Raw genomic sequence first — 27,288 nt, 5'->3', positions numbered from 1 at the left:
AAATATTAGTTATATTACAATAGATATACTAAACTATATATAATTAACTTGAATTAATCAATTAATAAAAAAACATTGAGTTCTAAAATAATAGATTAGTTAAAACAGTATCTAAAGTATCTCTATAAAGTTGATATTTAGAAGTTGATTACAATTAAAATTAGATGTATCTGAAGGTATTTTGCGTTGAATAGAAACAATACGATCTCCTAAAGAAAGTGCAATACCTTGGGTTCTACTACGTATTCTGACAGTACCAATTATAGTCTTATTTTCATTTGAATTATTTGAAGTATGCTGTTTCTCTAAGCTGATATTAACTAAGGCATCTTCTCCAAATATACTTTTAGAATACAAGTTAGCAGCAAAAAATGAGGAGTTCTCACTCATTTTATTTATATATGAATCAGTGTCATTAATGTCATTTGGATTGACACCAATCAATGAAAGTTTTGTTTGTGACATTATGAATTTCAAAAAGTGCACAAATGAAGTACAAAATGTATGTATTGGTATTTTATTTTCCCATTCAAATTCAGCCCAGAGTTGTCTAAATAATGATGGAGGTATTGTCTTACATGAAATGAAATCAATTAAATCTATATTTATTTCATTCAAGACTACTGTATCATTAGAATAAATATTTGTATTCAGTTGGCTATTTCCACTTGGTTTTAATTGGAAAGTAACAAAACCAAATAGTATGCCAGTTTCAATAGATTGAACTTGTACTGTTGAATACAAATGTACCACTTCAGAAGGATCTAGATGATTAATATTTTGTGGTTTCTCAACTATTTGAAGATTTCCATATGGATATATTTCAATTTGGATATTTTGTAAAGCTGTATTAGCTCTATTCATAATAATTAATTCTAAAAGCACATCATGTTGTTGTACTTGTACAATAACTTCAATATAAACTGGATCATCTAAGCCTGTAATTGGATAAATACGTTTAAGAGAATTACAGTCAATAATATCTGTATTATTTGGATTTTTGGTACATATCTTGAAAGGATCTTCATATTGATCAATATCATCTTCAACTTGTAATAAATCATATCCACTTAGCATCACCTTTTCCTTTAATTGCCTAAAATTTAAAGTTGTAAATGGCTGCCTAACTTTTATAGGTTCATGTTGAACCTCATACTCATCACCTATTTGAGATATTGTTTGACTTGAATTATCAAAATTTAGATTATCTCCTGTTGAAAATAATTCATCACGAAGTTTAATAATGTTACTTGTTGGTTCATTTGATCCACCAGATTCAATATTATTGTATATAGATTTAATAGTATGTAAACATTGTCTTAGTCTTCTGGTAGTATCATTCATATAACCACCACTACTTTTTTCATTAATACTATATTTTAAGAAGCAAACAATCATATATAGAGCTTGGTTATATGTATGTATTGGAAGATTAATTTCATTATTGTTATATGTTGGAATAAGAATAATTTTTATTAAAGAAACTCCAAGACATGCTATTAAAAGTAAATCATTATCATTTGTTATTAATTTTCTAAGATAACTCTCATTGTCTATATTAAAATTATTAATATTGTCAATTTTTGAAGTATTTTCTATTGAATGATTAATAATATCTTGAGTAGCATAACTACCATCTTCTAAGATAATTGTTTTTGTAACAACATTTGAATTATTTTCAATCTTTTCTATTTTTGACTCGTCTGTTCTATGGTTACATTTAATATGAAGAGGTAAAGGTATTAAAAGTTTGTAAATCATATCAACAATCTTCTGAATACTTTCTTTATCATGGCCCTTATATTCACTTATTATCCATAAACAAGTTCTAATTGGTTTGCTAAATTGAATATATACTAATTGGCAAAGTAATTTTTGAGTAATTTCTGAATGCAAATTTGGATGACTAATGACCATTTCACGTAAAAACTGCATTACTTCATTAACAAAAATAGCATCATTATTACCAAGATAACTGATTGAAACTTCAAATAATTGTTGAGAAGTAATCTGTGGATATTTTCTAGTAATTGAATGTAGAGATCTTAACACAGTCAATTGAGATTGTTGAAGTTGCCGGACCTCAGATTGTGTAGAAGAATTAGAAAATGATGAATTAATAGTTTGTAAATGTTTCATTAAAAAATTAAATGTTTCCATACAATTATCTTTTGTTAATAAAGATGATAAGATCATATCTAAAATTTTAATAAGTATTGACTGTGATGTAGTACACAATAATACTCTGAGAATATCAAGAATAAAGTACTGTTGTAGTAGATACAATACTGATGTTAGGTGAGTTATTTGAGATAATCGACTTAAAATCATAAATTTCACATTATTATCAGAATGAGTTAAAAGTAAATTAATATATGCTTGTATAGCTGTCTTTATTGAATTTGTAGATGTAGAATATCCAATTGTAATTAAAGTATTTGCTCCTTCAAAAGCAATAGCAGGGGATCCATACTGAACAATATTTACAATTAATTGAAGTAGAGTATTTCTATGATGAGGATATCCACGATATATTTTTCTGAAAAGTTCTAGTAAAACCATTTGCACAAAGTCTCCCATATAAGGGATATTATCTTGAATTGATAGAATATATCTTAGTGATCTATCAACATCACAATTCGTTAATACAAGAAATGCATTTCTTTTCGTAGATACATCTCCTTCTATTAAAAGGAGTTTTTCTATCTCATCAGTAGCATGAGGTATAAGTTCAATACCAAAAGTTCGAATAATGGAGTATATACACATTACAGCATTACGTCTAACATATGAATGCCTATTTCCCAAATTTGCAAGTATTGCCTCAATCAAAGGTTGAATAATTTTTAAAAATCTTAAATTACATAGTAGTCGTAAAGTTGAACCACGTATATATTCGTTTGGATGTTGTAAATCATTACGTAAAGCATTACAAACTAGAATCATTTCTTCTTTTAAATTCCCATCATTATCACATTTTTCTACAATTTCCCAATATAATTGAAGATATTTTTTAACTTTATGACTTGTACTTTGTACTACATATCTAATAACTGTCATTAATAATCTTTTATATGCTTCACCATGTATCATCCATATAATTAATTCTTGTAATGCTCTACATTTCTCCATATCATCAGGATTTTCTAGTCGTTTCTGTAACTCATTTGAAGATGGTGGACTTCCACCAACAATTGGTGGAACTATTAGAGTACAATTTTTTTCATATTCGTGCATCTTAGATTATATACGGGATAAATATGTAGAAGACGTATTTTACTTCGTACTTCAAAACCAACTTTTAATATACAAAATTATTATATATAATTTATGAAACTAAATCAAAACTTAGAAGATAGTCTTTAATGTTTCTTTTAATATATAGGCTAACAAATCTTAAAATCTTCCAATATCTCCTTAGTATTACTCCCACTTCCTCTCCCCACCACTAATATTCAAATGTAACAGCGCCTAAATAGATGGATATTTATTTAAATGGTGCATCTTGAGTAACACTATAGCGCCAAATAAATGATGCAACTTGAGTACCATTCATGGCGCTAAGTATATGGTGTAAAAATAAACATTTTATGGTAGGAAAGTCTGGTAAGAATAAGTTAACAGAAATATTGTAGATAAACTTTTCCTAAATTATTGAGCTTAAGCTTTATTTAGGGGATCTTTTATATTTATATACCAAACTAACAATTATAATACTTTCATGATATTAAGGGGGTATCACATTATTTGATGTTATAAAGAAAAAAATAAGAAATAAATAGAAAATGTTGGAGATTATTTTAAAATATTACATATTAAAATTATAACGAATTTGTCAATTATTCCTTTTATTTAATTATATAAAATCTTAGAACACTTCTTATCATTTAAATAACTTAAATGAAAATTTAATAACTAAAATAAGAATACTGATTTAATATATCTAACAATATAAAATATATAAAATATACAAGGAAACTATTTAATAAATATTTTAAAGTATTTATATACATGATATTCTAGTAATATTTAAATCTATTTTTAAAAAGGATATATCATTTAATATTTCACAATTTGATTAAAGCTAATAAAAGGTGTAAATTTCTCAATAATCTAAATTTGTTAAAGTAACATATATAATTGGGACTATATAAATCTGAGAATTAATAAACAATAAATCAAACACTTTTTTATTAAAATTTTTTATATATACTATAGATATCTCGACTTTACATTGATAATGTTAAGCTTAATTTCAATATTACTATAAAATAAAAAAAGGGATTTGATTATATTAAAAGATATTTGTAGTATCTTGAATAATTTATCTTATATATATTATTTAATAAAAATTAAAGATAATATAACATAAAAAAAGTAAAATATTTTGTTTGATTTATAATATTAACTAAATATTTTATTAAATAACTATTTTTACAAGTATAATGCAGATATGAATATAAAAATATATTAAATTAACTATAATTTTATATTTTAAAATCTTATAGTTTAGTAAGATGATATTATTACCCAAATATAATATATATTATAGAATACAATAAACTATTGAAGTATTAGGAATTTGACAATAATGAGATAGAATTCTATAATGTATTTCCTGATAAAAGATTATATATTGATATAAATAAAAAACAAATTTAATATTTTAATTAATTTTAAAAAATTTTGAATATATTTTTTAATAGTACATTATTACAAAAACTAATGTTTAATTTATTGAGTTGTTTTATATTATTGTCATTTATCATATTAGTAGTAATATAAAAAAAAAGCCAATTTAATAAATAAAAAAATATTTTATTATAAAAATGAAATACTTTATTTTAAACAATAAATATACAATAATAATTTCGAATATTTATAAAGAGATTTCAGCTGTAATGCTAATATATAGATAGATACTAAGATATTACAGTAATACTATAAAAAAGAATCAAAACTTAAAACTTAATTACTATTTATAGATAGTTAACATAATCATTTTTAGTCTATATTGTTTATAATTGAAACTTGGAATAATTAGGAAAATATAATATATATTGAAAAACAAAAGAGTAGGAATATCTTAGATAATATCTTTAGCTATTATGTTATCTATAGTAATAAAATAGGATATAATATAATTCATAAAAATATATTGACAATATTAGTTAATTATATTTATATTTATAAACTTACCAAGTTTTTTAGTATGAATACTATCTCCACTTTACAACTTTTTATAAAATAAGATCTAAATATTTTTCCGCCTAAATCGTCAGGTATCGTATTAGTATCTATTTAAGGCGCTTTTTTTTTTGTAAAATTACAAGAATCTAATGGAGTCCTATTTTGCATGCAATATTACGATAATTGTATTTAAAGTGTGTCTATATTAAGAAATGTCAAAGGATCTCTTTAAATATATTTACATAAATTCTATTGATGAGAGTTATATAAAATGCTTACATGAAAGGAATGTAGCTGAAATAAGGGTTTCCTACAAATTAATTGAAAGTCAGATAAAACATTTATATTCTTATATGAAGAAGGGGCTTAAAATATGTGATAATGAAGATAGAGAATCTCAATTAGACAAGCTCATTGAAAAGATAAATCTATTGAAAAATGACGTATTAATAGTAAAGTCCAACTGTGAGCAACTAATTGAGGCTACTATCAGAATACTTAGATCCTTTAAAAATAAAAGGTATTTGGATGAATCATGGGTTAATAAAAATTTTAATTTCAAAAATATGACACAAATAACTAATAAGATATTATTGGATTATTTTGATCGTAGTAGAAATTATCCAAACACAAGATGTAAATTGTTTGAAATAATTAAAAAGTCCTATGAAGATAATCATAGTAACCTTATTTGTAATGATAAACAAATTAATCAGAGCAATATTTATAATAATAATATAGAATCATCCAATATAGATATTCAGAGTGAAGAAATAATTGATAATTACTTATTATTTGAAGAGTATGACAAAATTTGTAACTCTTTGATAAACTTGAATGAAACATCACATGCTTTACAATGGATAAGTTCTCATAAATCTAAAATAAATAAAAGTATAAAATATAAAGAACCTTATACACTGTTAGAAGTACAATTACAAATTCAAAATGCTGCAAAAAAATTCATTAAAAGTGTACAAAGTGAGACTTCAAATCCATTTATAGTATTAAATATGATTATTCAAAATATGAAAGATTTGATAGATTTAGATTTATACAGTTTACATGGAAATGAAATAAAGGAATTTATTATTTCATGTTTATTCTCAATTAAGAAGCAAAAGTGGAATATAAATACTGGTATAGAATATGAAGATACAGATAATATAAATTTAATATCCAAGTATTTTAAATTAAGTAGATGGGAGAATATATTAGAGCAATTTAAAAGAACTTGGTTTTGGGTATATGGATTTCCAAAAAAATGTACTTTATTAAGATTAATGGATATAGGTTTCTCAGTATTAAGTACCAGTATTTGTAGACATAGAATCACAGCTAATTGTCCTAGCTGTAGTGCATATAGTGAAGATTACATTGGTAAACTTCCATTAACTCATAGGTTACAAAGTTTTATAATTTGTCCAATAACTGGAGAGTTTATGGATGATAATAATCCTGCCTTTGTATTACCAAATGGTTACATTATATCTAAAAATGTGTTATTTCAAATTTTTAAAAATTCAAATATTAATAAAAATTTTAAAAGACTTTATCTTGTATAAGGTTTAGTATTAAAGATATATATATATATAAACTGGATTTTATTAAATATTTAATGATTGCATTATCTTTCATTAAAAAGTCTCATTCAACTTAAATCAGGTAGTTTTTTTTAAATAATAATTTTAATAGTTTGTTTCTCCCTATTTACAATTTTTATTTTCCATAATTTGATGACAATTCTATAATTAATAAATATATTTGATTTAATATTTTAAAGTAGATTATATATCGAATTTATTAAGTAAATTGGCTAATTCCATTTTTAGAGTTTTAATTGTGCTTATAATCTTTATTATTTTCATAGTTATTTATATCTCCACTTTCATCACTTTTATCATCACTACTTCTATAATTATGAATGCTATTACATTTACTATCGTCTACACTATTACCATTCTCACTGTTGCTATAGCAACTACTAATACTTTCATTTTCACTACTTTCTTGACTATTTAAACTATAATCTTCATCTTCTTCAGAATCATAATCTTCATCTACTATATTTAGGAGAGTGTTAGGAGTTTCTACTTTTTTTAAGATATTAAACTGATTAAATAGATATTCGTTATATTCAATAGTACTTGAAGGTAATTGCAGATCATTTCCCATAAAAACTGGTAGTAGATCATTATATTCAAGTATTAGCCATTTTGGAATATATTTACAAGTTTGATCTATTTTGTTATTTAGTATAGGATTTCCAGAAATATCAATTCTTACCTCTTGAATAAAGTTCAAAGTTTTATCCCATGTATATTTTTGTAATTTATTACAAAATTCATTTGTTAAAAAGTTGTCTGAAAAAGAAATCTTAATTTTAGAATGATCTAATCTAGAATTATCATTATCTTTCATATTAATTTCTTGTTTATCTTTTATAAATGAAGTTAATATTGAAAAGGCATCTTCATCATTTAATTTAGTAGAAGAAAGTGATAGATATTTTAAATACTTAATTAATTTATTACCAGTTATTGCTGAACTTATTATATTCCCAAATATGAGTATATTTCTATCAATATTTAAAGCATGAAGTTTTGCATTGAATTCTTGTAACCATTTCAATAAATCTGATATTTGATTTATATTTATATTTGTATCTACAATTCTTAATTCCTTTAAGTATTTACAAGATCTTAGTAAATTATATATTGGGAAGTATCCATTTTTGCATTGGACAGTATCAGTGTAGTTGTAAATGGTAGAATCTCTATACTCATAATCTAATATCTTTCTCTTTTTATTAAAATTTTGTGATCCATTAAAATGATCAAATTCAGAATTTATATTTGCTTCATTATTATTATTACTATTTATATTTCGATCCTTCATTTTAGAATAAAATTTGCAATATTGTAATGTTATATGTTCAGTATTAGCTATATAAGTTAACCATTCTGACCAAAATCTATATTCTTTCAAGTCCCATGGTATTTCACAGTAAGAAATAGTAACTTTTTTAATAGATCTTAGTGCTGTTTTATAGTTTCTTTTTGTAATATTTGTTAATTTGTAAAATTCATCACTATTATTCCAGTCATATAATTTTATACCAATGAGATTAATTTCTTCTATATAAGGAACAAAAACATTACATTTAATCATGTCCAATATTAATGAAGCATTACCTGATATATTTTTTATTAAATTAGTAATATTTTTATTTAATAGTTTGTTACATATCAATAATTCACTAAGAATACTACTTTTCTCAATATCTGGTATATAATCCAAAATGTAGTTCCATTCTTTTGTTCCTAAGCTAAATATATCACTTTTATATTTATTGCTACTTCTCATTGGACATAATTTATTAAATATTAATTAATTCTCCTAACATTGCAAAGTACATCCGCTACCTTTTTAATTTCCGCTCCATTTACTGTTTTATTAAATACATTATTGTTTGCTACATCTAATTCTTTATTTAAAATACCTTGTGAATAATTACCTTCATATAGTAATCTTCCATAATATCCTTGTTGTGGTGAATATATATCATTAGTGATCGACTCCACCTTTGTACTATCAAAATACTCACTTTCAGGCTTTATAATATTACCTAAACTAAATGGTACATATGGAGGTAAATTTATACCAACTTTTCTTAATGACAATATCTGATATCCATTTGCAGGTGAATATATATCAATCCTGTTTGATCCAAAACGAAGAGCACCATAAAAGCCTAGCTGAACAAATCTTGCCGATGTTTGCATTGAGTATTTTTCTTCCTTGTATGTTTTATCTAAAAATAAAGTTGTACACAATCTTATAGGGGATATTAGCGATGCATCATCAAACCAATATGCTCTTAACCACTTATATATTGTTGATTTCACTGGCCAATTAATAGGTTTAACTAAATAATTTAAATGTACTTTGATACCATCTGGCCGTTGCCACTCACCACTTAAATCATGCTTATCATACATCCCTAAATAATTTCTAGAATAATAGAAAACTAATAATTAATATAAATACTTTCAAACTTACATGAATAAGAGGATTTACTTAGTGTAGTATCAGCCCAACGTGTTCTCAATGTCATCGTCCTTCCATGTTGGTCCACAAATCCTTCTGCATTTTCCAATATTACAGCTGTATTATCATTTGCATCTAAAAATACTCTTGAAAATAATCCTGCAGCTGTATTTGTAATTCCATTTACTGTAAATATGGATCCTGTTAGGTACTTTGTTGCTAAAACTGCATCTGTCCTATCAAAACGAAATAAAAATTCTTCATTTGTTAGTAGGCTTATTATTGGTTGCACTCGAGCTGATTCTTCGCCTGTGTATAATTGCCAATTCCCAGACAAATCCCATGTACATCCTCTATATGGATTTCCTGATAGCATCATCCCAGTTGCTACGTCTATCGCACAGTGACATGTAGGCTGTTTGCCTATTATAAAGCAATTTGCACCTGGGCCACATTTTGCAATAATCCCTTCCTCTTGAGTACATGCTAAAATCCAAGATAAAAAAAGAATTATTATTGTTTTCTTTCATAAATAAATTATTATATATTAGAGGTAGCTTACTTTGATATATTTCTGTTACATATTGACCTAGGGAAGTGTGCCTTTTTGTCCCTAAATAACTGATCAAAAAAAGTAGTAATATTAAAAGTTTCATAGTTTATCTTTATTTCCCATTATCAAAGAAATTTAAGAATTATAAACATTGAATTTAATTAGTTGCTAATTTTCTCGTTAGCGAGATGACACTTAACTTATCATAAAGCCATGTTGCATCAGTATTTTGCATAACAGTAGTGGTAAGCGCTTATTGATGAACTTATTTAGTTTTTTCCTGTTACTCAAATGCATTCAAATGAAGATAAAAGTCTGAGAGATAATATAACAAAAAATCCATGTATAATATTTATTTTTAATAATAAGAAGTTTCAAGATCTAGAATTCAACTTGGAAAGTTATATCATATCTGTGGTTTTGCAAAAACACAACTATCAATCAGCAACTCAATCTAATGATATTTTAAGCTTATACCAAGGTGAACATATAAAGGTAGGAGTATTAATAGATCAGAATGAACAAGAATATAATCTTTATGATATAATTTTTGATATTCCAAATGAAGAAAAGCAGTCTGTATTAACTAACTTTGCTTGGGAGGGACAATACCAAAGTATGGATGCCAATAATAATGAATATTGGAAATCCTTTAATATACTTCAAGATACTGGATCACATATTACTGAATTAGATGTTAAATATTTCGAGAGATTAAAAATGAAACTCTACTTATTTGATTTTTCATTGACTATAAAACCACAGTATTGGAATACTCCACTAAATATTTTTATACAAGTTGAATATACTCACTTTAATACAGATAAATTTATATTAGATGATAATGTTGTCGGAAACTTTGAAAGCTTTGTTTCACCATTTAATAATAATGAGCTTAATGAAGAAAATGTATACACTTGTGGTATATCTTTGCCTATAATTATTAAAGTTCCACTAACAATATCAAATTATTATCTTCATGACGAATTTATTTTGTATATGGACATTTTAAATCATGATACGAATAATAATATTATTATAGAGTATATATATAGCAATTTTCCCCAAAATGGGAAATTAAATTTACCATGGATACTCAAACCTAGTCAATATTGGGGATGTGCTCTTAAGATAAGTGACAAGAGAATCCTTAATAAAAGTGGTGATTCTACTACAATTTCACAAGTCATTCCAATATTTATTAAGTGGAAAGTATCTTTAGAAACTTATGATCACAGAGTTTTAACACAATTTGCCCTTCAATTAAAAGAAGATAGTATTGAAGATAATGATATATGTTATATAGGGGAATTAATTAGTCGAAGTAATCTCAATTCAAATGATACAGTAAAAACTGGAGTATCTAGTAATTTAGATCATGGATCTGATAAGCTTTCATTATTTTCTGCAACTTGTAGTGTAGAAGGCGTAGCTGAGAAGGCAGGTGATGCTATTTATTTAAATATAGAGGTCATTAATAAAAAACCTTCAGCACAACTAGATTTACAAATAGTAGTGGATTATCATCCCCAATATCCGGTTGTACCTATTTTTGAGAAGATTTCATTAAACTACAATTCATATACAAAATCAACTTGTGCTGTACTATATCCCTTGAAAATGTGTTATCCTGGTATATTTAAATGTCCTAATATATATATAACTGATCAAATCACCAACTTTAAATATTCAATTAATAAACTTCCAATTTTAATTTGTAAATCTTAAAAACAGTTTTCTCTTTGTATAATAATTTCACTTATTTTAAGTAAACAATTTATTTGCTATGTAATTTTCTTCACTACTAATTCTTAGTTATATACCGATAGGTAGTACATGCATGTATAATGTGGAAACATGCAACTGCGGTAATGTACCATTAGGTAATATTGCACATCTGGAACTTATTTGGTATAGGTAACTTGGGTAACTAGAGATACTTTACAGAATATTGATGAAATAGTCTTCTTTGATATATCTGACGAAAATAGTTAACAAAAAAGATGAAGAGATACATTATCAATATAATTAGTATTATTTCAGTATCTTTAATTGGCATTTTATTAGCAAAAGAAGCCAATAAAGAAGAAAATCTTGTAAATAAACTAAAAAATGGTCCTATAGGAGCTTTATTTTTACCAGTAAGTTATTACATATCATAATTATTGGAAAATAAATCAGGATATTTGTGTTCATTACTAAATAATTTAAATATGTACCATTTGACTATTATTAAATTCACTCCCCCATCACTATAGAATAGTAAATTGCAAGGCCCATATAATGATTTTTCAGCTGATTTAAAACTAGCTACTGAGGATATCAAAATTGAATATGATACTGCAAAAAAGCGAATCTCCAAATTTAGAAATCAATTAATGGGGCCAGTGCAACATACTTTGCAGACTAATTTAGCCAGTAAAACTCAGGTAAGTTATAACACATAATTTTTATTGGTTTTTAAAATAGTCATTTCTAATTTCTTTTCTTAGTTAATGACAAGATTAGCATATGTTGGGAAGCTTCTAAGAACAGCATATGATCATGCCTATCCAGGTATGTGGTAACAAAATTCAATCTTAATCTCTCTTTATATAAACAAATTATATCATAATTGTGATATCAGATAAGGCCGGAAAACCTATAGTTCTTGTACAAAAAACATTGGCAGATGAATATCTATACCCTCCTGTGGACTCCAAACTTGCTGGATGTGCAGCCTCAATATTAGGAGATATGGAATCAGATGATGAAATTACTTTATTGGTAAGTCAATTTGAATATTGAAATATTTAAGTATTAACAATAATTCGAAATTTTGTGAAATCTCCCTTGTAGTCACCAACTGATCTTACTGATCAAACAAAATTACTGGAGGAGATGGATGAAAAGGATAGACACAAATACAGCTCTGAAATGGCCAAAATGTATGATGAAAAAGCCTCAAATCTTAAAGAAGAACTTTCCCAAGCAGTGGATGATTGGCAAAGTAGTCAGCTATTAACTAGTACAAAGAGTGTTTAATAATTTGAAAAGTACTTTCCTTTATATACATGGATAATTGGAAATGATGAATATAAGAACATATATTTTAATAAATTGTCTAAAATAGCTGTTCTTAGGGTTACTTAATTATAATATTTATGTTCATTTTATTTTTAAATTAAGAAATTGATACTTTTACACAATAAGGGTTACTATGCTCAACACATGAATCTTCGTTATAAACCCAATAAGAAATAGAACGCTATATATTTGACCGCCTAAAGTCTACAACTTCCTCTTTAGACGTTAGTATTGTGTGTGGGGGAGTACATTAGGACAACTTAAATGAAAGCTGGAATTATCTAAAAGAGGGAATTTCAAATATAAATTGATTAGAATCGTATAAAGATATAGCACTATATTTTAGGGAAGGTAGTTTTACTCCTTCAAAGAAAAAATCAACATATAATACATAAATTTAAGTAAATTTTTTTGTTGAAATTCTTCTTAAATATTGAGGCACATAACATCAATAGTATTGGCATATAAACAAATTGGGATACAGTTTTTTGGATAAATTTACGGGCTATTTAATAAGGCCTTATTTTGAAGTTTATATAATTTTAGAATATCCGAGTTTTTAGATTTAGAAGGTTCGAGTATATTTGGGAATTAAATCAAAGTATTTTACTCAATTTAAAATTAATCAATATTTGGTTTTTCTTTATTGAATAAGTTATTTGAGACTTGGATTATATAAATTTCAACTTTAAATCTTTGAAAATAGTCTCTAAAATTATCAATATTTTAAAGTCTTACTGAAACTACTGATATAAATTTATTATTTAAAAGTTTTATTACTAATCATTGTAAATATTCAATACAATAGAATTCTCTTTTATAATATTATTATTAATATTATAAAATTTGAATCTTCAATAGATATCCAATTATGTGGATTATTGGCATTATATACGCTATTCTAGCTTCTATTTTTGGAGCATTGGGAGATGTTTTAGTTAGACTAAGCTTTATAAAGGAGAAAAATTTTCCAGAACAAGAAAGAAGACCATTATACCTTCGTCCTATATGGATTATAGGGATATTTTCAGCTGTTATTTTAAATGTAATATTATCTTTTGCAAGTCTTCGTTATGCCTCAGCCAATATTATCACACCATTTGCTGGTTTACATATATTTTGGGCCTTTTTATTTGGTCAAATTTTTCTGAAGGAAAATATTAATAAATTTCATATATATGGAGCAATCTGTGTAATATTTGGTCTCATTTTAGTTTTACTGTTTGGAATCCATGATATTCAAGAGTTTAACATATTTCAATTAATATATATGTATAGTCAACCTAGTTTTATATTTTGCAGTATAACATCTTCAATTCTACTTGTTATATTTATTTATATTGCTTTGTTTGGTATAGTAGGTGATTGGAAAACAATTTCTTATGATGAATCTGAAGGTGATATGATATCTAATAGTCCAGATAATTTGAGTTATTTAGATACAACTAATGCAAATAATACTGTAAATATAGATAAGTTGAGCTCAAATGAAATAAATAATAAATTAGAGAAATATTCTAGTGTTATTGAAAAGCATAACAACGATTTCTTAGAAATATTAGGAAATTCAAATTTAAAGAGTGGAGTAGATAAACATTTAAATGGAACATCATGTTTAGTGAATAACGATAATTCAGAGATAGCTGCAAATGTACTAAATATATATTCAACAATTAAATATCCTAAAGAAAAAAATTATATTAAGTCACTATATCTTAATATTTCTAATAAGAAAGAAGTTATAATTTCTATGATACCAAGAGTTTATATCTCTTCACCTATCATTAGGTTTTGTGTATGTGCAACCTCAGGGTTATGTGGTGGTTATTCAAATATATTGATTCAAAATTTGATGCAGATAATGGCTACTCATTCATATGGTGTTTTTAATTACCCTGCACTATATATAATATCTACTACTTTTTTTATTTTAGCACTTTTACAGGCTATATTTTGGAATTTAAGTCTATCTAACTATGAAGCAATATATGCAGTTCCTATAGTAAATTCAGTATTGATTACAAGTGGAGGTTTGTGTAGTTTGGCTCTTTATAATGAAGATTTGAATACTGGTAGTACTATGTTATCTCCTATTGATGGATTATGCTTTATGATAGGTGCAATATTTATTATTTTTGGGATATTTATATTAAGCTTTTCAGGAAAAAATCATTCTAAATGTGAAGATAAAGATATTATAACATTAGATCATATAGAAATTGGAATTGATAATAGTGATGAATTGAAAATTCAGAATAATATAGAAAAAATGGAAAACATATTTACTGATAAATTAGATAATAAAAGAATGTTCTTTCTAAAAAGTGTAACTTTTCCTTCAATAAGTAAAGATCAAATAGCAACAATATATAGTAGGATCTCAAATAAACTTTTTAATAAGCAAAATAGTGAGATGATGAAGTATGGTTTAAAATACTCAAGTACAAAATATAATCAGAATAATGATCAAAGTGCTAATTTAAATGAAATAGATCATGAGACTATTGATATTGATAGAGATCATGAAAAAAATATATTATCAAATAATATAATTAATAAAGATTCAGATAATATGTATAATGATATACTAGAGTATGAATGTGAGATTTATAATTGTGATGATATTTCAACAACTTCATATTCAAAGGTAACATACATACATGACTATAGTCAAAAAAAAATAAAATCTATGGCTAGATCACTTAGTAAATTATTTGAGAAATCTTTAATTAGTTATAAATATAAAAACAATACAAATGATATTAATGGTGATAGAATGCAGGATTTAAATAATATACTTCACGTGAATAACCAAACTATTTTTTGTAATAACAATTATAAACCTAGTGCAATTGATGAAGAATTAAATATATCCCAACATACTAGTAAAGTGTGGGAAGTAGGATCTTCACCACAGATCTTTACATTGGATAATGGTGAACATGATAATGTTGATAATGAAGGTAGAGAATACTTTGAAACATTGGTAAGTAAAAATGTAACTTCTGAAATAGAATTGAAGGAGTTACATAAAGATAATACAGAGACTTTAGAAGTAACAAATATAGGAAAGTATATGGATGAAGGAACACAAGAAATAAGTATAAAAGGATCTTTAGATAATCAAACTGGGATTTATAAAAGTAAATCATAATTACCTCAATTAATACAAGAATCAATGGTGAAAATTGAGGATAATATCACTTTAGATCATCTTGATTCTCCATTTGAATATAAAGATAATAAAGATTTAAATAAAGTGGTTAGATAAGTTATTGAAGATATTAATTACTATAAATTTATAAGAATAAAGATATAAATTCAGTACCAAATATTTCTGAAGTCTCACTTTCAATATCATTTATATAGTGTAAATGACTGGGAAATATAATTTTATACAAATCAAATTCAAAATAATATTAAGCAACATGTCTTTGAAAAATCACTTTATTTTCCTTAAAACTTATTAGTAAATTTAGTGATTCTTATCATTATTCATATTTTCAATATAAATTACAGTAGGGTCAGTCTCATCAATATAAGCAGATTCCAATTGAATGCCTTTTCTTATCAGTAAGTTTATAGAAAAAAAAAGAAAAAGTAGTCTATATTATTTTAAATATAAGAATTCAAATAATGACTTACTTTTAGCATCATTGACATTTTGAGTATGCACAACAGATCTGTATATACGGAAGAAACACTTTATAAACGTACAACAGCCACCTTTATAAAAAGATATCCACCACGAACTTATACTAGGCAGACTATACATAGCATTTGGAGTAGGTTTTACAATACCCTAGAGAAAATCGCAATGAATTATAAATATCAAATTTCATGGAAATTTCTAATTGTAATTTGAATTATGTTTATAATTATTAGAGTACTCAAAATAATATCTTCAAATTGTCACTTTTTATTCATTATCAACACACCTCAATATAACTTGGAAAAAGTATGGGTTGGTGAAATTCAACTTTATCAATATTACATAAAGGGAGTTCTAGTGAAACGAAATTCGATGGTTTATCAATATCTCCCGTTCTTATTAAAACAATTCTATTTGTGGTTACAATTACACTACCATAACCCTGGAATTTCTCATTAGATGACTTCAGTTGGAACTTTACAAATCCACGTGTTAATAAAATCCTTTCATCACTTTTAAGTATTGGTCGAAGTTGGTCTATTTAACACAAAATACTAAGTCTAACTTCATCACTCCGAAATTATATCATTGCAACTTACCTGAATCAACATGACTCATTAATTCAGGATTTATAGACATTTTGAGTAATCATCAGAATTTTAAAGAAGATCTAGGTGTTTAAGAAAGTAATTTCTTATAAATTTATTTTATCTAACTATATATTCTCTAATCTTCAAAAACCTTTCAACTCCCCCCCCCCTTTTTTTTCTTTTTTTTTTTTAGACGTCCTATAATTGTATTATAGGCAGATCTAAGCGCTATATTAAATCGAAATTTATTAACTGAAGCCTATATATTAAGGATTATCATTTAGATATTTATAATATATTTAGGTAATATTACTTTGAGAATAATGACATTTGGGATTTTAGTTCCAGGAAGAGCAGTTTCTGCACCAGTTCAAGAATCTGAGTGCCGTTGGATTGCTGAACTCCCACAACCAAGTACTATCCACAATTTAACAATTTTCTTAAATCAACCTTTACCAACAGATCAATGTGGAGGTATGTTTAAAGTATAATATGTATTAAGTATTTAATTATCTTTAAAGGATTACATGTTATTTTACTTTATTATCGGGATTTTTACTATAGCTGGTATCTACTACAGTTTTGCACCTTTTACATCTTGGGAATTCCTTGGGGTAATAACAAATGTTAGACCAAGTGATATGTTTACTACTGGTATGTTTCATTATAATTATAGGATAAAAAAAAAAAAAAGAAATTATATATAGAATCTTATATAATAAACTCTTACAGTTTAATAACGTAGTTATTACGAGTTATATTTTTCTTTCTTTAAAGATAACTAGAGACAAAAAGGGAGTAATTCACTATTTTTTGTAAATTATTAGGTTGGCCATTTCTGCCTGATATTATGAATTTAGCAACAGTTAGAATTGGTATAACAATTGAATTATCATCAGAATTAATTGTAAAAGTGGAAAATAAACCACCTATAGATATTAATAAAGAAATTGCAAAAAAGATTGCATTAAATTTATTTAGATTTATAGAGAGCTTTAATGGGAACAATACAAACTCATCAGAATGTATTCGTGTACCTCAAATGGTCTTAGATAGGTGGTTTGTTAAATTTGAAGAGAAATATAATAGAGATCCTTACTTTTACATGAATACAAATTAAAGACATTATGATAATGGGGTAATACATCTCACAAAATATAAACAATTACTTGAATATTTCATTTTATTACTAATAGTTGTTAATAATGACTTTTGTGAAGATTTTGTATCATCTGTATGATTATATCTTGTGTATTTATTATTAATTAGAAGATATCTAATTATCTCACAGTATGTAGAAGCAATCAATTCTGTACCACTAGTATTCCACGAAAGACAAATAGAGAAATTTAAAGAATCTATAAATAATTTTTGTAATAATATTAAGTTACCACTCAATTCATCAATTATTTCCCATTTCCATATTCCAATCCAGGGTAATGAAGTACTATCATGACTAGTTGCTAAAATATCATATTTTCTACAATAATTTGGACACCAAGATACATCTAAAATAGATTCATTTGTTGATAATTGATTACATGTTTCATATATCAATTTCCATTCAATCTTTTTAGGTGAAGATGTTCGTGGAGATAATAAAGGTGTCATATTTTTATCTTCAGTTATTTCAGTTCCAGTTTGATTATTAGAACTAGAATCACATAATATCTTAATTTGTGCAAATATTTTAAATGTTCCATCAAAACCCCCTACTACTATTTGATTAAATATGTAAGTATATATACTTTCATTACTATTTATTATTATTGGGGGTTTATATTGTTTTAAACTAAATGTTAAACAACCTCGTGGATTATTTATATGACATGGAAATTGATCTTTTATTGTCCATAATAGGAATGTAGGTGGATCTTGAGCAACATATACTCTTATATATCCATCTTCACTACAAGTAAATAATAATAAACATGAAGATAATGAATTTATACTAGTTGCTTCATCATTATTGAATCCATCCATTATTGCAAAACAACACTTTGTTACTGATAATTTTGCATCTCTTAATCTTGCAGTTAGTATACATGGACCTTTGGGTATATTTTGATAATCTATCAATTCCGTTTTTTTAATTGAACTAAAGTTTATATTTTTATTTAATAGCCATATTCCAACAGTCTTATCATCACTACACGTTGCAAATAATGCATACTATAATAAATAATCAAAAAAAGAAGAAATAAAAATTATTAAGGAATATTTAAAATGTCATTTTGACTTATTTTACCTTAGTAGAATATAATGGACTCCATGAACAACTTATTGTAGCTCCATCATGTGGAGATCTAATACTTGAAATAGGTATAAAGTCATCACCCTGCCGTTTTAAAATTACTAAAGAATTAGTACATGAAATGACAAAGTAATCTCCTATATATAATAATAAATTATATCATTTATTTTTTACAATACAATAGAAAAATTTTACTTCTGAAAATACTAACCTGTATCATCCGCAGTAATACTATGTATATATTCATAATTACGAGAAAATTTAAAGTGTAAAGTCCCTAAATTTTTAGTATTATTCTCTAACATATTTAATTATTTCCAATATAGTGATGTACCTAATTCTTGGTTACTTCTTTTTTTTTCTAAAATAGAACCAATACATCTTAACAAATAGTACCTAAATTCCACATAAATCTTGAGACAGTAGACAGTTTTTATTTGGCGTCTGTGTTGCATTAATTTACACAGCTATTGTGTGATTAAGAAGATTTATTTTAGTATTCTTTAAATACACATCTTTGAGTATATATATACAAACTCTATAATATACACACTATAATAAATTAAATACATTCTATTATATTCTACTCATTATACTATAATAATAAAAGTTTATATTTAAAGAGTTACAAATGTTATAATTATTAATTATTATGTTGAAATTATCTTTTTATGATCAGAATTTTTAGAATGATGGGAATTATGAGAATGATGAGAATGATGAGGATGATAGGGATAATAATTGTGATGTAAATGACTTGAATCTTTATCTTCGTTAGATGTATAAATATGATTATCAGAATTGTGAACTCTAGTACTATTATTGATTGTAGAATTACTTTTTATATTTGAAATGAAATGAATAGATGCTTTTAAATTAAGCTCATTATTTAATGAACTTTCTAATAGTGGTTTTGTAACACCTCCAAGTAATGCTGATGATATCATATAAAGTATTCCCAAACTAATCAAAACTGAAGAACTAATTAAAGATAATAAATTACTATTAAGAAATAAACATGCTTGTATAATAATATATAGACCACGTCCAATTGGTGTATAAAAAAATAGCATATAAGAAAAAAATTGGAAACAATGTATTTCTGATAAGAGTCCAATAAAACCAGAAAATATTATGAAAAAGTCAATTACTAAACGTTGTGCAACAAAATACTTAATAATATTAGTTAATCCATATATAATACATAATATACAACATGTAATCCATATAGTTTGTAAAGATATATATTTACATGACAATCTTTTTGATTCTTTCATTTACAATTAATTTAAATTTTTATAAATTTAGATTTATTACTAAAGATTTATTTAGAAGAAAAAGGAATTAATATTACTTTGAATATAAAATAATATAGAGTAGAATATTAAGGTAAATGAATATTAAAAGATTAGTTATTTTAGAAATACTAATGGTCTGGGATTTTATTGGAAATTTTAGAAAAGAACACATAAAGTTATATAACAATCTAAAATAAATAACTAATAATATTGTAATTTTAATAATTTGATAGGATATAAATATTTTTCTTATATTATTATAATATATATTATATAATAGTATAATAATATTTATATAGATCTAATTTATATAAATAATTTAACTTAATAATCTCCAATTTCTTTAGACTTTTTTTTTTTTTTATTAAAATTTTAATTAGAATACTTTTAATATTCTTAGATATCTCTAAGTTGATTTGTTATGAAGTATTAATTTTTTTTTGTTTCAAGATTTTATTTCCAAGAGTCAAATTTTTTTTATACATTGATGCATATAGCTGACCAAGTCTATTATCAAAATGGCATATTCTTTTACAAAGTAGTAAAGCATGAGCTGATCTACCACCTGGTATTAATGCTGAGCTTATTTGACCCCATTTTTGTGTACATTTCCTATCTAAATATTTTGGTTCGCATACACACCAATGGCATAACATACCAAATGAATTGATTAAAATTTGTTTTAATTCTAATAAACCATCAATTTTATTACTAAGTTCCTCCTTATAATTTATTAAAAATTGACTTCTATATGATAACTCTTTTTGTAATAATTCTATTTTACTATAATTTTCATACATCATATTATGTAAATATATATATTCCTTTATTTTATGTTTTAAAGTATATTCTGAATGTAAACGTTGATATTTCTCTTCTTCATAAGCATATTTTCTTTTATTAATCAAATTATCAATTTTTTTAATATAAAGTCCTAATTCTAAAGGATGATCATAAAAATATTTGATTGTATTTTTAGCTTGAGTTTCTTCCTCATTTTCAACAGTTTCTTTTATATATATAATATTGTTATTCACAACTTTGCTTTCTTCTTGATTATTTTTATAATTTTGGTCAATATCTTCTTCAGATGAATTGTCATATCCTGGTAAGAGTGCATCAGTTTTTTTTTTTCTAAATATTTCTCGTTTAAAATAGGGTTTTTCATTATATAATACTGATTTATTTAAATTACAATCTTTATTTTCAGTCCTATAATCACTAAAATAAAAATAATCTTTCATATTTTGTATACAATCAAATCTACAATAATCACTTCTTGATAATAAATCTTGAAATATATCCAATTCTTTATTTTTATTTATATTTGAATATTCATCAGATTGTTGTTGATTAGATTTAAGAACATATGGTTCAAATTTTTCATTCTTACTAAGCTGATCTTCATAGGATAAAATAATTTCATTTAAATTTTCTAATTCTGTATCATATTTTTCATCTTGATTATCTTGAGTTTCTATATTTTTATTTTGTACATCATAAAAATACTTTCTTTTAGTATTATGAGATTTTATTTGAATACTTAATGGCTCTGGATTATATTTAGTTATATCATTTATATCAAAGTATTCATAATTTACAATTGGAAATCCTTTGTGTGGTTCAAAATGAATTATTTGACTAGATTTGTCTGCAGTATTGTCATAATGCAAGTTTGAAGTATCATTTTCATGATTTAAGTAATCTTGATCTTCTTTATCATAACGTCTGTTAAAATCTCCTTGTTTTAGTGTAAATTCTTGAGGTTTTTCATTTATTAGTCTATAACACCAGTTTCTTTGAAGAAATATGTTATCTACTGTAATATTTTTATTAATAAGTTCCCTTAATTTAATATCTGGTGAATCAACCTTATAACTTTTAATAATAATAGATTTACTTTTTTGAATTTGTTCTGATTCATTTTCTAATTTTTGTATTTCTTCACAACTTTTATGTAATCCTTCAAAGTAATTGGTTACTTCTAAATATCTCAAAAATTTAGCTATTGACATCTTTTCTTTATTATCAAATTTGAACTGACGAGAAATATTCCTGGCCATTTTATTCATTTTGATTTATTAATTATACCTATATAAATTATAAATTTATTAATATATTGATAACTCTTAGAAAGTTCATAATTTTGGTAATATATTATTTGTTCATATAATGCACACATTTCCCTTATTTATTTTGGGAATTTTACTAAAAATTTTAATATTATCTATTTAGTATTTTGTTAAAGTCTATTAAATATAAAATAATTATTAATATTTTATAATAATAAGCTATTGAAAATACTTTCTATTATACTATAAAGGTCTAATACATTATAATTTTAGAGTCATAATTGAAATGAAGAATTAATATAAAATACAATATAGATTATAAAAACAAGGTGAATTAATACTTCTTTTCCCTTTTATTTTTAAAGATATTTACTTTGAAGTAACAATAAAATGTTTATGATTGGGAAAATCCTAAAATTTGCAGCGTCACTCTTTAATAAAGAATGTATTCATTAAATTGAATATTTAGTTATAAGTATATATGATTCTAATTTATTTATCAATTTTTAAGTATCCTAAGGATATCTTCCCTCAATCTAAATAAATTGAACCACTTATTAAAAGATAAATTTTATATTCTCAATTACATAATCAACTATTTAGTATTATTCTTTCCTTTTTTTAATACGTCTATCAGCAGGTTGTTTTATTAATGGATTAAATGGATATGATGATGGATTGCCATGAGGAAATATTTGAGGGTACAAAATCATATTAGATATTGGGCCACCCATTCCTGGTGGTGGTGGTAATGGTATACCTGGTGGAGGTGGTAATGGCATACCTGGTGGTGGTGGTAATGGTATACCTGGTGGTGGTAATGGCATACTTGGTGGTGGTGGTAATGGCATACCTGGTGGTGGTGGTAATGGTATACCTGGTGGAAATTGTATATTTTGTGAAATTGGAATAACTGGGTTACATGTAATATTAGAAGAATTGTTGACATTAGGACTTTGATTAGCCATAGATTGAATTCTAGATGAAGCTGTGCTAGTTAGTGAATCATCAGAAGTTTCAATTGTTTGTTTCTTAATTCTTTCCCATCTAATCACCAATTGTCTAATAATATATTCTTTAAATGATTTTTCTGTAAAGCCATAATTGAACCAGGGAGATATATCAAGTAACCTGCTCCATGGTCTATTTTCAGTACTAGTTTCCCAAACCATTACTAAGTTATTTATAGGATTAGTATCTGAAGTAGTTTGTTCAGGCTCAATAATCACAGTAGAATTTTTAACAGGTATATTAGATATATTAGATATAGATCCAATGTCATTTGATATTCCTGTTGTTACAGTCTGTGACGCTTTTATAGAAAAGTCATTTAATCCACCCTCTCGATCAACACCACATATAAGAAATTTTACATCTTCATCACTTTCCTGATCATCATTTAATTGACCATTGTCATGAATTTCCAACATATATTTATAATTCAGTATTAAACCAAAAAGTATATAAATCTAGCCTGGAGCCTAGACACTGCTGAAAATTCCCGGTAATAGTCAGGATTAGCCTTCCTTTTTCTACTATTAGGCATTTCAATTTTTCAAGGTTACTTTTTTTTCTCACTTTCAGTTCCTTTAATGAATCTAGGAGAGCAATCTGCAGAGAAATTTAATATGGAATCTACTGGATTATCTACTCTATTTGCTTCATCTCCCTCTGCTCCTGCAGTTGTATCTGATGTCAAGATTTCCAATACGGAGAATTTCGATGATATACAAAAACCTCATGAAAATATGGAAACTGAAGGACCAATAGATGATGATGAAATAAAACGTTCTATTTATATTGGTAATGTTGATTATGGAACAAAACCAACAGAGTTACAGGAACTATTTAAAAGTTGTGGGAGTATTAATAGAATAACAATTATGAATGATAAGAGAACTGGAATGCCAAAAGGATTTGCATATCTTGAATTTTGTGAACCTGAAGCAGTTGATACGGCATTAAAATTTGATGGAGCGATGTTTAGAGGTAGACAGATTAAGGTGTGTTCAAAAAGAAAAAATATCCCTGGTTTTACTCGAAACAGAGGAGGATTTCCAAGAGGAAGAGGAAGAGGATTTCCACTCTTTACACGTGGAGTAGGAATTCATAGAGGAACCAGAAGTGGTTATTTTGCACCACAATACTATTCAAGAGGAAGAAATAGCAATGTATTCAATCCATCACAAAGAAATTTTGCCTCTCCATATTGACTTTGAATTAGAAAGCAATAGGCAAATTATTACCCAAACTAAATTCTTTTTATGAATATTAATTTCTAGATACTTTTCTATTTTTAATGAGTCTCTTCAGTTTTCCAATGATCTATAAGATTTTTTACAAAGCTAGGTTTATAATTATCTCTATTCGAAATTTTGGTTCTAAAGAGATATGTAAGTATAATAAGTAAAATCCAAATAGTGAGTAAGATTGATGTAGATGGATAAGTAATATGAAACTGAGAAGGAATATAAAAAAAACTCAGTGGATCCAATGGTGATGTTATAAATATGTCACTTATGTATAACATTTGACTTATGAAGGCAACAACTGGATATGTCAGTGTAATTGAAGATATTGCTTGAGTATATTTATGAAGTCTAAGTATTTCATCTTCACTTTGTTTTTCAGTAATATTTGAATGTTTTAATCCATCTGGTAATAGTTGATATGAAATTATTCCAAATATTAATACAAATAGAAAATAAAAGAATTTTAAACTAATTTGAAAGGTAAGTAAATTTGTAAATTCAGAGCCAAATACTGTTAAGAATTTTAATAATACTGCACCACTTAATCCAGTATATAATGGACTTAATGCATATATTGGAATACCAGCTAAAATTTGGTATATTAGATTACCCATAATGAAACAGAAGAATAAGATGGATGTATAAGGCATTTCACGTACTCTTGTCATTCTCAAAGTGCTATATATATTAATAATTCCAGCTAATACTGATATTATCATAGTTAATAAATCCGGCAAAACTGCACTAAATATGATTAAACCCAGAAGAAATCCAAATAATCCACTAAGAGCACCAAATTGAGCAAAAATAAAATCTCCAGTATCTCCAAACAATGATAAAACTAAAAATGGCAATGCAGACATTATACACACTGTTGTAATAAAACGACTCATAGAGCTTGAAATAAATTGGTAGTTTAATTCTGGTAAATTCATAAGTGGTTGAGTATACTTCCTAGATAATTCTTGTTTATTTGACTTAGTCTTACCCAATCTCATTCCTGTAGCTGGATACCTTGGATATTTTATTGGCTTTACATCTTTTATTGATACTGGAATTTCAGGGCTATCATTATTTATATACATGTTCTTCTGATGAGGTTTTATTTGGAAATTCTTTGCATAATTGAGACTCATATCATGTATTGTTGATGAATAAGCCACATTGAAGCTATAAAGTGTAGCAAATAATGCCAATAATGTGTTTAACATATGCATTTTAGAAGTAACTATTTGCTTATACTTTCTTTAGTTTTCTTTTAGAAATAGGAGTAATCTTCAAATGTGTTAAATAATCCACATGGTGCATAGCACATGCAGACTTCGGTATTTGCTACATGTAACTACCGGTATGGAAGATGTGCACACTATATTCTTATTAATAAGAAAATTGAGGGAATTAGTTCAATTTGATATAAACTAATTATTCAGTAATTTGACTAAGATAAAATTATATTATATGTTAAATAATAAACCTCAAAAAAGAAATACTTTTAAGGAGTCTGGTTAATTTATATAGCTTCTCAAGTAATTCCTCTTAATTCGTCAGATTCTCTTATGTAACACTATTATTCTAATCTACCTTTTTTTAGTGAATAATTGAAATTATTTTTTAATAGTTGAATATTATTTTAAAAAGAAGTGGAATTATTAAATTGGATTATTATCTCGTTCTACAACATCATTTCTTCCCTTAAATATGGATATTTTCAATGCAATCTAAAAGTTGGTATATTCACTTTCGAACTTAAGTGATTTGAGTTGTTTAAAATGAAAATATATTTCTACACTACTGTAAGTATATAAAAATACTTTAAATTATTCTATCAAATATTTAATATATATTTATAGTCTTTCTAAAGTATAAAGTATTTTTGGATTTTATTATTTAAATAAATAAATTCAGCTAATTTCATTCACAGGATAGGAAATCAAGTCTTTGAGTTGTATGAAACAAAAGACAATCTTCAATTCAACCATTGACTATATTATATTAACAAACCTAATATAAAAAATGATACTTTATTACTAATAATTATTTATTAGTAATGGCATATTTATCAAAACATATTTCCAAATATCAGACACCTCCCAGTTACTACTATGATATTCTATAAGGTATAAAAATACATATTTCAATTTTTAATATAATTCTATATTTTATTGCAAGGTTTATGGCAGATTAATTGAAAACAGAAATAAATTTGAAAATGTCCTAATGTTTAATTATATTCATATCTATAAAGTCAATTGAATTGCTTTTACTACATATCAATATGATCGTTATTGGATATTTACTCACTAAGACTTAA

The 27,288-nt window shown here is 25.3% G+C and overlaps 15 protein-coding genes across 15 annotated transcripts, besides 39 other annotated features; 6 read left to right on the top strand and 9 right to left on the bottom strand.

Annotated features, from left to right (window-relative positions):
- Positions 1 to 73: part of a sequence feature (AT_rich) that runs on past the window's edge.
- Positions 74 to 111: 38 nt separating this feature from the next.
- CMU_027940 (coatomer beta subunit protein, putative) lies at positions 112 to 3,237 on the bottom strand (the record flags this gene model as incomplete). Its single annotated transcript, XM_002140097.1, has 1 exon — positions 112 to 3,237. One exon carries the CDS (start codon positions 3,235 to 3,237, stop codon positions 112 to 114), a length of 3,126 nt encoding a protein of 1,041 aa, XP_002140133.1.
- Positions 1,555 to 1,575: a sequence feature (AT_rich).
- Positions 3,238 to 3,299: 62 nt separating the features above from the next.
- Positions 3,300 to 3,332: a sequence feature (AT_rich).
- A 462-nt stretch (positions 3,333 to 3,794) lies between these two features.
- Positions 3,795 to 3,867: a sequence feature (AT_rich).
- An 18-nt stretch (positions 3,868 to 3,885) lies between these two features.
- Positions 3,886 to 4,048: a sequence feature (AT_rich).
- A 138-nt stretch (positions 4,049 to 4,186) lies between these two features.
- Positions 4,187 to 4,212: a sequence feature (AT_rich).
- A 106-nt stretch (positions 4,213 to 4,318) lies between these two features.
- Positions 4,319 to 4,501: a sequence feature (AT_rich).
- Positions 4,502 to 4,628: 127 nt separating this feature from the next.
- Positions 4,629 to 4,872: a sequence feature (AT_rich).
- Positions 4,873 to 5,133: 261 nt separating this feature from the next.
- Positions 5,134 to 5,194: a sequence feature (AT_rich).
- Positions 5,195 to 5,402: 208 nt separating this feature from the next.
- Positions 5,403 to 6,755, top strand: CMU_027930 (uncharacterized protein; the record flags this gene model as incomplete). The annotated part of the gene is made up of 1 exon (XM_002140096.1): positions 5,403 to 6,755. One exon carries the CDS (start codon positions 5,403 to 5,405, stop codon positions 6,753 to 6,755), a length of 1,353 nt encoding a protein of 450 aa, XP_002140132.1.
- Positions 5,731 to 5,758: a sequence feature (AT_rich).
- Positions 5,910 to 5,930: a sequence feature (AT_rich).
- Positions 6,071 to 6,098: a sequence feature (AT_rich).
- Positions 6,700 to 6,738: a sequence feature (AT_rich).
- A 104-nt stretch (positions 6,756 to 6,859) lies between the features above and the next one.
- Positions 6,860 to 6,884: a sequence feature (AT_rich).
- Positions 6,885 to 6,936: 52 nt separating this feature from the next.
- Positions 6,937 to 6,972: a sequence feature (AT_rich).
- A 54-nt stretch (positions 6,973 to 7,026) lies between these two features.
- On the bottom strand, positions 7,027 to 8,556 carry CMU_027920 (uncharacterized protein; the record flags this gene model as incomplete). The annotated part of the gene is made up of 1 exon (XM_002140095.1): positions 7,027 to 8,556. The coding sequence occupies one exon, from the start codon at positions 8,554 to 8,556 to the stop codon at positions 7,027 to 7,029; it is 1,530 nt and encodes a 509-aa protein (XP_002140131.1).
- Positions 7,037 to 7,209: a microsatellite.
- Positions 7,696 to 7,723: a sequence feature (AT_rich).
- Positions 8,388 to 8,426: a sequence feature (AT_rich).
- A 5-nt stretch (positions 8,557 to 8,561) lies between the features above and the next one.
- Positions 8,562 to 8,586: a sequence feature (AT_rich).
- CMU_027910 (uncharacterized protein) lies at positions 8,577 to 9,619 on the bottom strand (the record flags this gene model as incomplete). Its single annotated transcript, XM_002140094.1, has 2 exons — positions 8,577 to 9,193; positions 9,253 to 9,619. The coding sequence occupies 2 exons, from the start codon at positions 9,617 to 9,619 to the stop codon at positions 8,577 to 8,579; spliced, it is 984 nt and encodes a 327-aa protein (XP_002140130.1).
- Positions 9,620 to 9,738: 119 nt separating this feature from the next.
- Positions 9,739 to 9,790: a sequence feature (AT_rich).
- A 294-nt stretch (positions 9,791 to 10,084) lies between these two features.
- Positions 10,085 to 11,521, top strand: CMU_027900 (uncharacterized protein; the record flags this gene model as incomplete). Its single annotated transcript, XM_002140093.1, has 1 exon — positions 10,085 to 11,521. One exon carries the CDS (start codon positions 10,085 to 10,087, stop codon positions 11,519 to 11,521), a length of 1,437 nt encoding a protein of 478 aa, XP_002140129.1.
- Positions 10,138 to 10,161: a sequence feature (AT_rich).
- A 275-nt stretch (positions 11,522 to 11,796) lies between the features above and the next one.
- Positions 11,797 to 12,817, top strand: CMU_027890 (uncharacterized protein; the record flags this gene model as incomplete). Its single annotated transcript, XM_002140092.1, has 5 exons — positions 11,797 to 11,934; positions 12,052 to 12,222; positions 12,286 to 12,349; positions 12,420 to 12,559; positions 12,632 to 12,817. The coding sequence occupies 5 exons, from the start codon at positions 11,797 to 11,799 to the stop codon at positions 12,815 to 12,817; spliced, it is 699 nt and encodes a 232-aa protein (XP_002140128.1).
- Positions 12,818 to 12,921: 104 nt separating this feature from the next.
- Positions 12,922 to 12,960: a sequence feature (AT_rich).
- Positions 12,961 to 13,608: 648 nt separating this feature from the next.
- Positions 13,609 to 13,707: a sequence feature (AT_rich).
- A 23-nt stretch (positions 13,708 to 13,730) lies between these two features.
- CMU_027880 (uncharacterized protein) lies at positions 13,731 to 16,013 on the top strand (the record flags this gene model as incomplete). Its single annotated transcript, XM_002140091.1, has 1 exon — positions 13,731 to 16,013. The coding sequence occupies one exon, from the start codon at positions 13,731 to 13,733 to the stop codon at positions 16,011 to 16,013; it is 2,283 nt and encodes a 760-aa protein (XP_002140127.1).
- Positions 15,385 to 15,419: a sequence feature (AT_rich).
- Positions 16,014 to 16,469: 456 nt separating the features above from the next.
- Positions 16,470 to 17,150, bottom strand: CMU_027870 (uncharacterized protein; the record flags this gene model as incomplete). Its single annotated transcript, XM_002140090.1, has 3 exons — positions 16,470 to 16,661; positions 16,798 to 17,048; positions 17,111 to 17,150. 3 exons carry the CDS (start codon positions 17,148 to 17,150, stop codon positions 16,470 to 16,472), a joined length of 483 nt encoding a protein of 160 aa, XP_002140126.1.
- Positions 17,151 to 17,424: 274 nt separating this feature from the next.
- CMU_027860 (uncharacterized protein) lies at positions 17,425 to 18,221 on the top strand (the record flags this gene model as incomplete). Its single annotated transcript, XM_002140089.1, has 3 exons — positions 17,425 to 17,575; positions 17,666 to 17,755; positions 17,929 to 18,221. The coding sequence occupies 3 exons, from the start codon at positions 17,425 to 17,427 to the stop codon at positions 18,219 to 18,221; spliced, it is 534 nt and encodes a 177-aa protein (XP_002140125.1).
- Positions 17,779 to 17,824: a sequence feature (AT_rich).
- Positions 18,222 to 18,226: 5 nt separating the features above from the next.
- Positions 18,227 to 19,660, bottom strand: CMU_027850 (uncharacterized protein; the record flags this gene model as incomplete). Its single annotated transcript, XM_002140088.1, has 3 exons — positions 18,227 to 19,273; positions 19,350 to 19,492; positions 19,567 to 19,660. 3 exons carry the CDS (start codon positions 19,658 to 19,660, stop codon positions 18,227 to 18,229), a joined length of 1,284 nt encoding a protein of 427 aa, XP_002140124.1.
- Positions 19,494 to 19,528: a sequence feature (AT_rich).
- Positions 19,661 to 19,908: 248 nt separating the features above from the next.
- Positions 19,909 to 20,009: a sequence feature (AT_rich).
- On the bottom strand, positions 20,006 to 20,632 carry CMU_027840 (uncharacterized protein; the record flags this gene model as incomplete). The annotated part of the gene is made up of 1 exon (XM_002140087.1): positions 20,006 to 20,632. The coding sequence occupies one exon, from the start codon at positions 20,630 to 20,632 to the stop codon at positions 20,006 to 20,008; it is 627 nt and encodes a 208-aa protein (XP_002140123.1).
- Positions 20,633 to 20,636: 4 nt separating this feature from the next.
- Positions 20,637 to 20,729: a sequence feature (AT_rich).
- Positions 20,730 to 20,821: 92 nt separating this feature from the next.
- Positions 20,822 to 20,983: a microsatellite.
- Positions 20,984 to 21,002: 19 nt separating this feature from the next.
- Positions 21,003 to 21,048: a sequence feature (AT_rich).
- Positions 21,049 to 21,072: 24 nt separating this feature from the next.
- CMU_027830 (uncharacterized protein) lies at positions 21,073 to 22,716 on the bottom strand (the record flags this gene model as incomplete). Its single annotated transcript, XM_002140086.1, has 1 exon — positions 21,073 to 22,716. The coding sequence occupies one exon, from the start codon at positions 22,714 to 22,716 to the stop codon at positions 21,073 to 21,075; it is 1,644 nt and encodes a 547-aa protein (XP_002140122.1).
- Positions 21,541 to 21,584: a sequence feature (AT_rich).
- Positions 22,715 to 22,774: a sequence feature (AT_rich).
- An 80-nt stretch (positions 22,775 to 22,854) lies between these two features.
- Positions 22,855 to 22,943: a sequence feature (AT_rich).
- A 387-nt stretch (positions 22,944 to 23,330) lies between these two features.
- CMU_027820 (uncharacterized protein) lies at positions 23,331 to 24,155 on the bottom strand (the record flags this gene model as incomplete). The annotated part of the gene is made up of 1 exon (XM_002140085.1): positions 23,331 to 24,155. The coding sequence occupies one exon, from the start codon at positions 24,153 to 24,155 to the stop codon at positions 23,331 to 23,333; it is 825 nt and encodes a 274-aa protein (XP_002140121.1).
- Positions 23,463 to 23,598: a microsatellite.
- A 162-nt stretch (positions 24,156 to 24,317) lies between the features above and the next one.
- On the top strand, positions 24,318 to 24,938 carry CMU_027810 (RNA recognition motif. family protein; the record flags this gene model as incomplete). Its single annotated transcript, XM_002140084.1, has 1 exon — positions 24,318 to 24,938. One exon carries the CDS (start codon positions 24,318 to 24,320, stop codon positions 24,936 to 24,938), a length of 621 nt encoding a protein of 206 aa, XP_002140120.1.
- An 83-nt stretch (positions 24,939 to 25,021) lies between these two features.
- On the bottom strand, positions 25,022 to 26,194 carry CMU_027800 (uncharacterized protein; the record flags this gene model as incomplete). The annotated part of the gene is made up of 1 exon (XM_002140083.1): positions 25,022 to 26,194. One exon carries the CDS (start codon positions 26,192 to 26,194, stop codon positions 25,022 to 25,024), a length of 1,173 nt encoding a protein of 390 aa, XP_002140119.1.
- A 226-nt stretch (positions 26,195 to 26,420) lies between these two features.
- Positions 26,421 to 26,450: a sequence feature (AT_rich).
- A 120-nt stretch (positions 26,451 to 26,570) lies between these two features.
- Positions 26,571 to 26,614: a sequence feature (AT_rich).
- A 161-nt stretch (positions 26,615 to 26,775) lies between these two features.
- Positions 26,776 to 26,879: a sequence feature (AT_rich).
- A 100-nt stretch (positions 26,880 to 26,979) lies between these two features.
- Positions 26,980 to 27,021: a sequence feature (AT_rich).
- A 74-nt stretch (positions 27,022 to 27,095) lies between these two features.
- Positions 27,096 to 27,141: a sequence feature (AT_rich).
- Positions 27,142 to 27,288: the final 147 nt, after the last annotated feature.

Source organism: Cryptosporidium muris, genomic scaffold (genome assembly GCF_000006515.1).
Source record: "Cryptosporidium muris RN66 scf_1106632353999 genomic scaffold, whole genome shotgun sequence".
Taxonomy (NCBI): Eukaryota; Apicomplexa; class Conoidasida; order Eucoccidiorida; family Cryptosporidiidae; genus Cryptosporidium; species Cryptosporidium muris.
The sequence above is the reverse complement of the archived record's forward strand: the minus strand, read 5'-3'. Positions and strand labels throughout refer to the sequence as shown.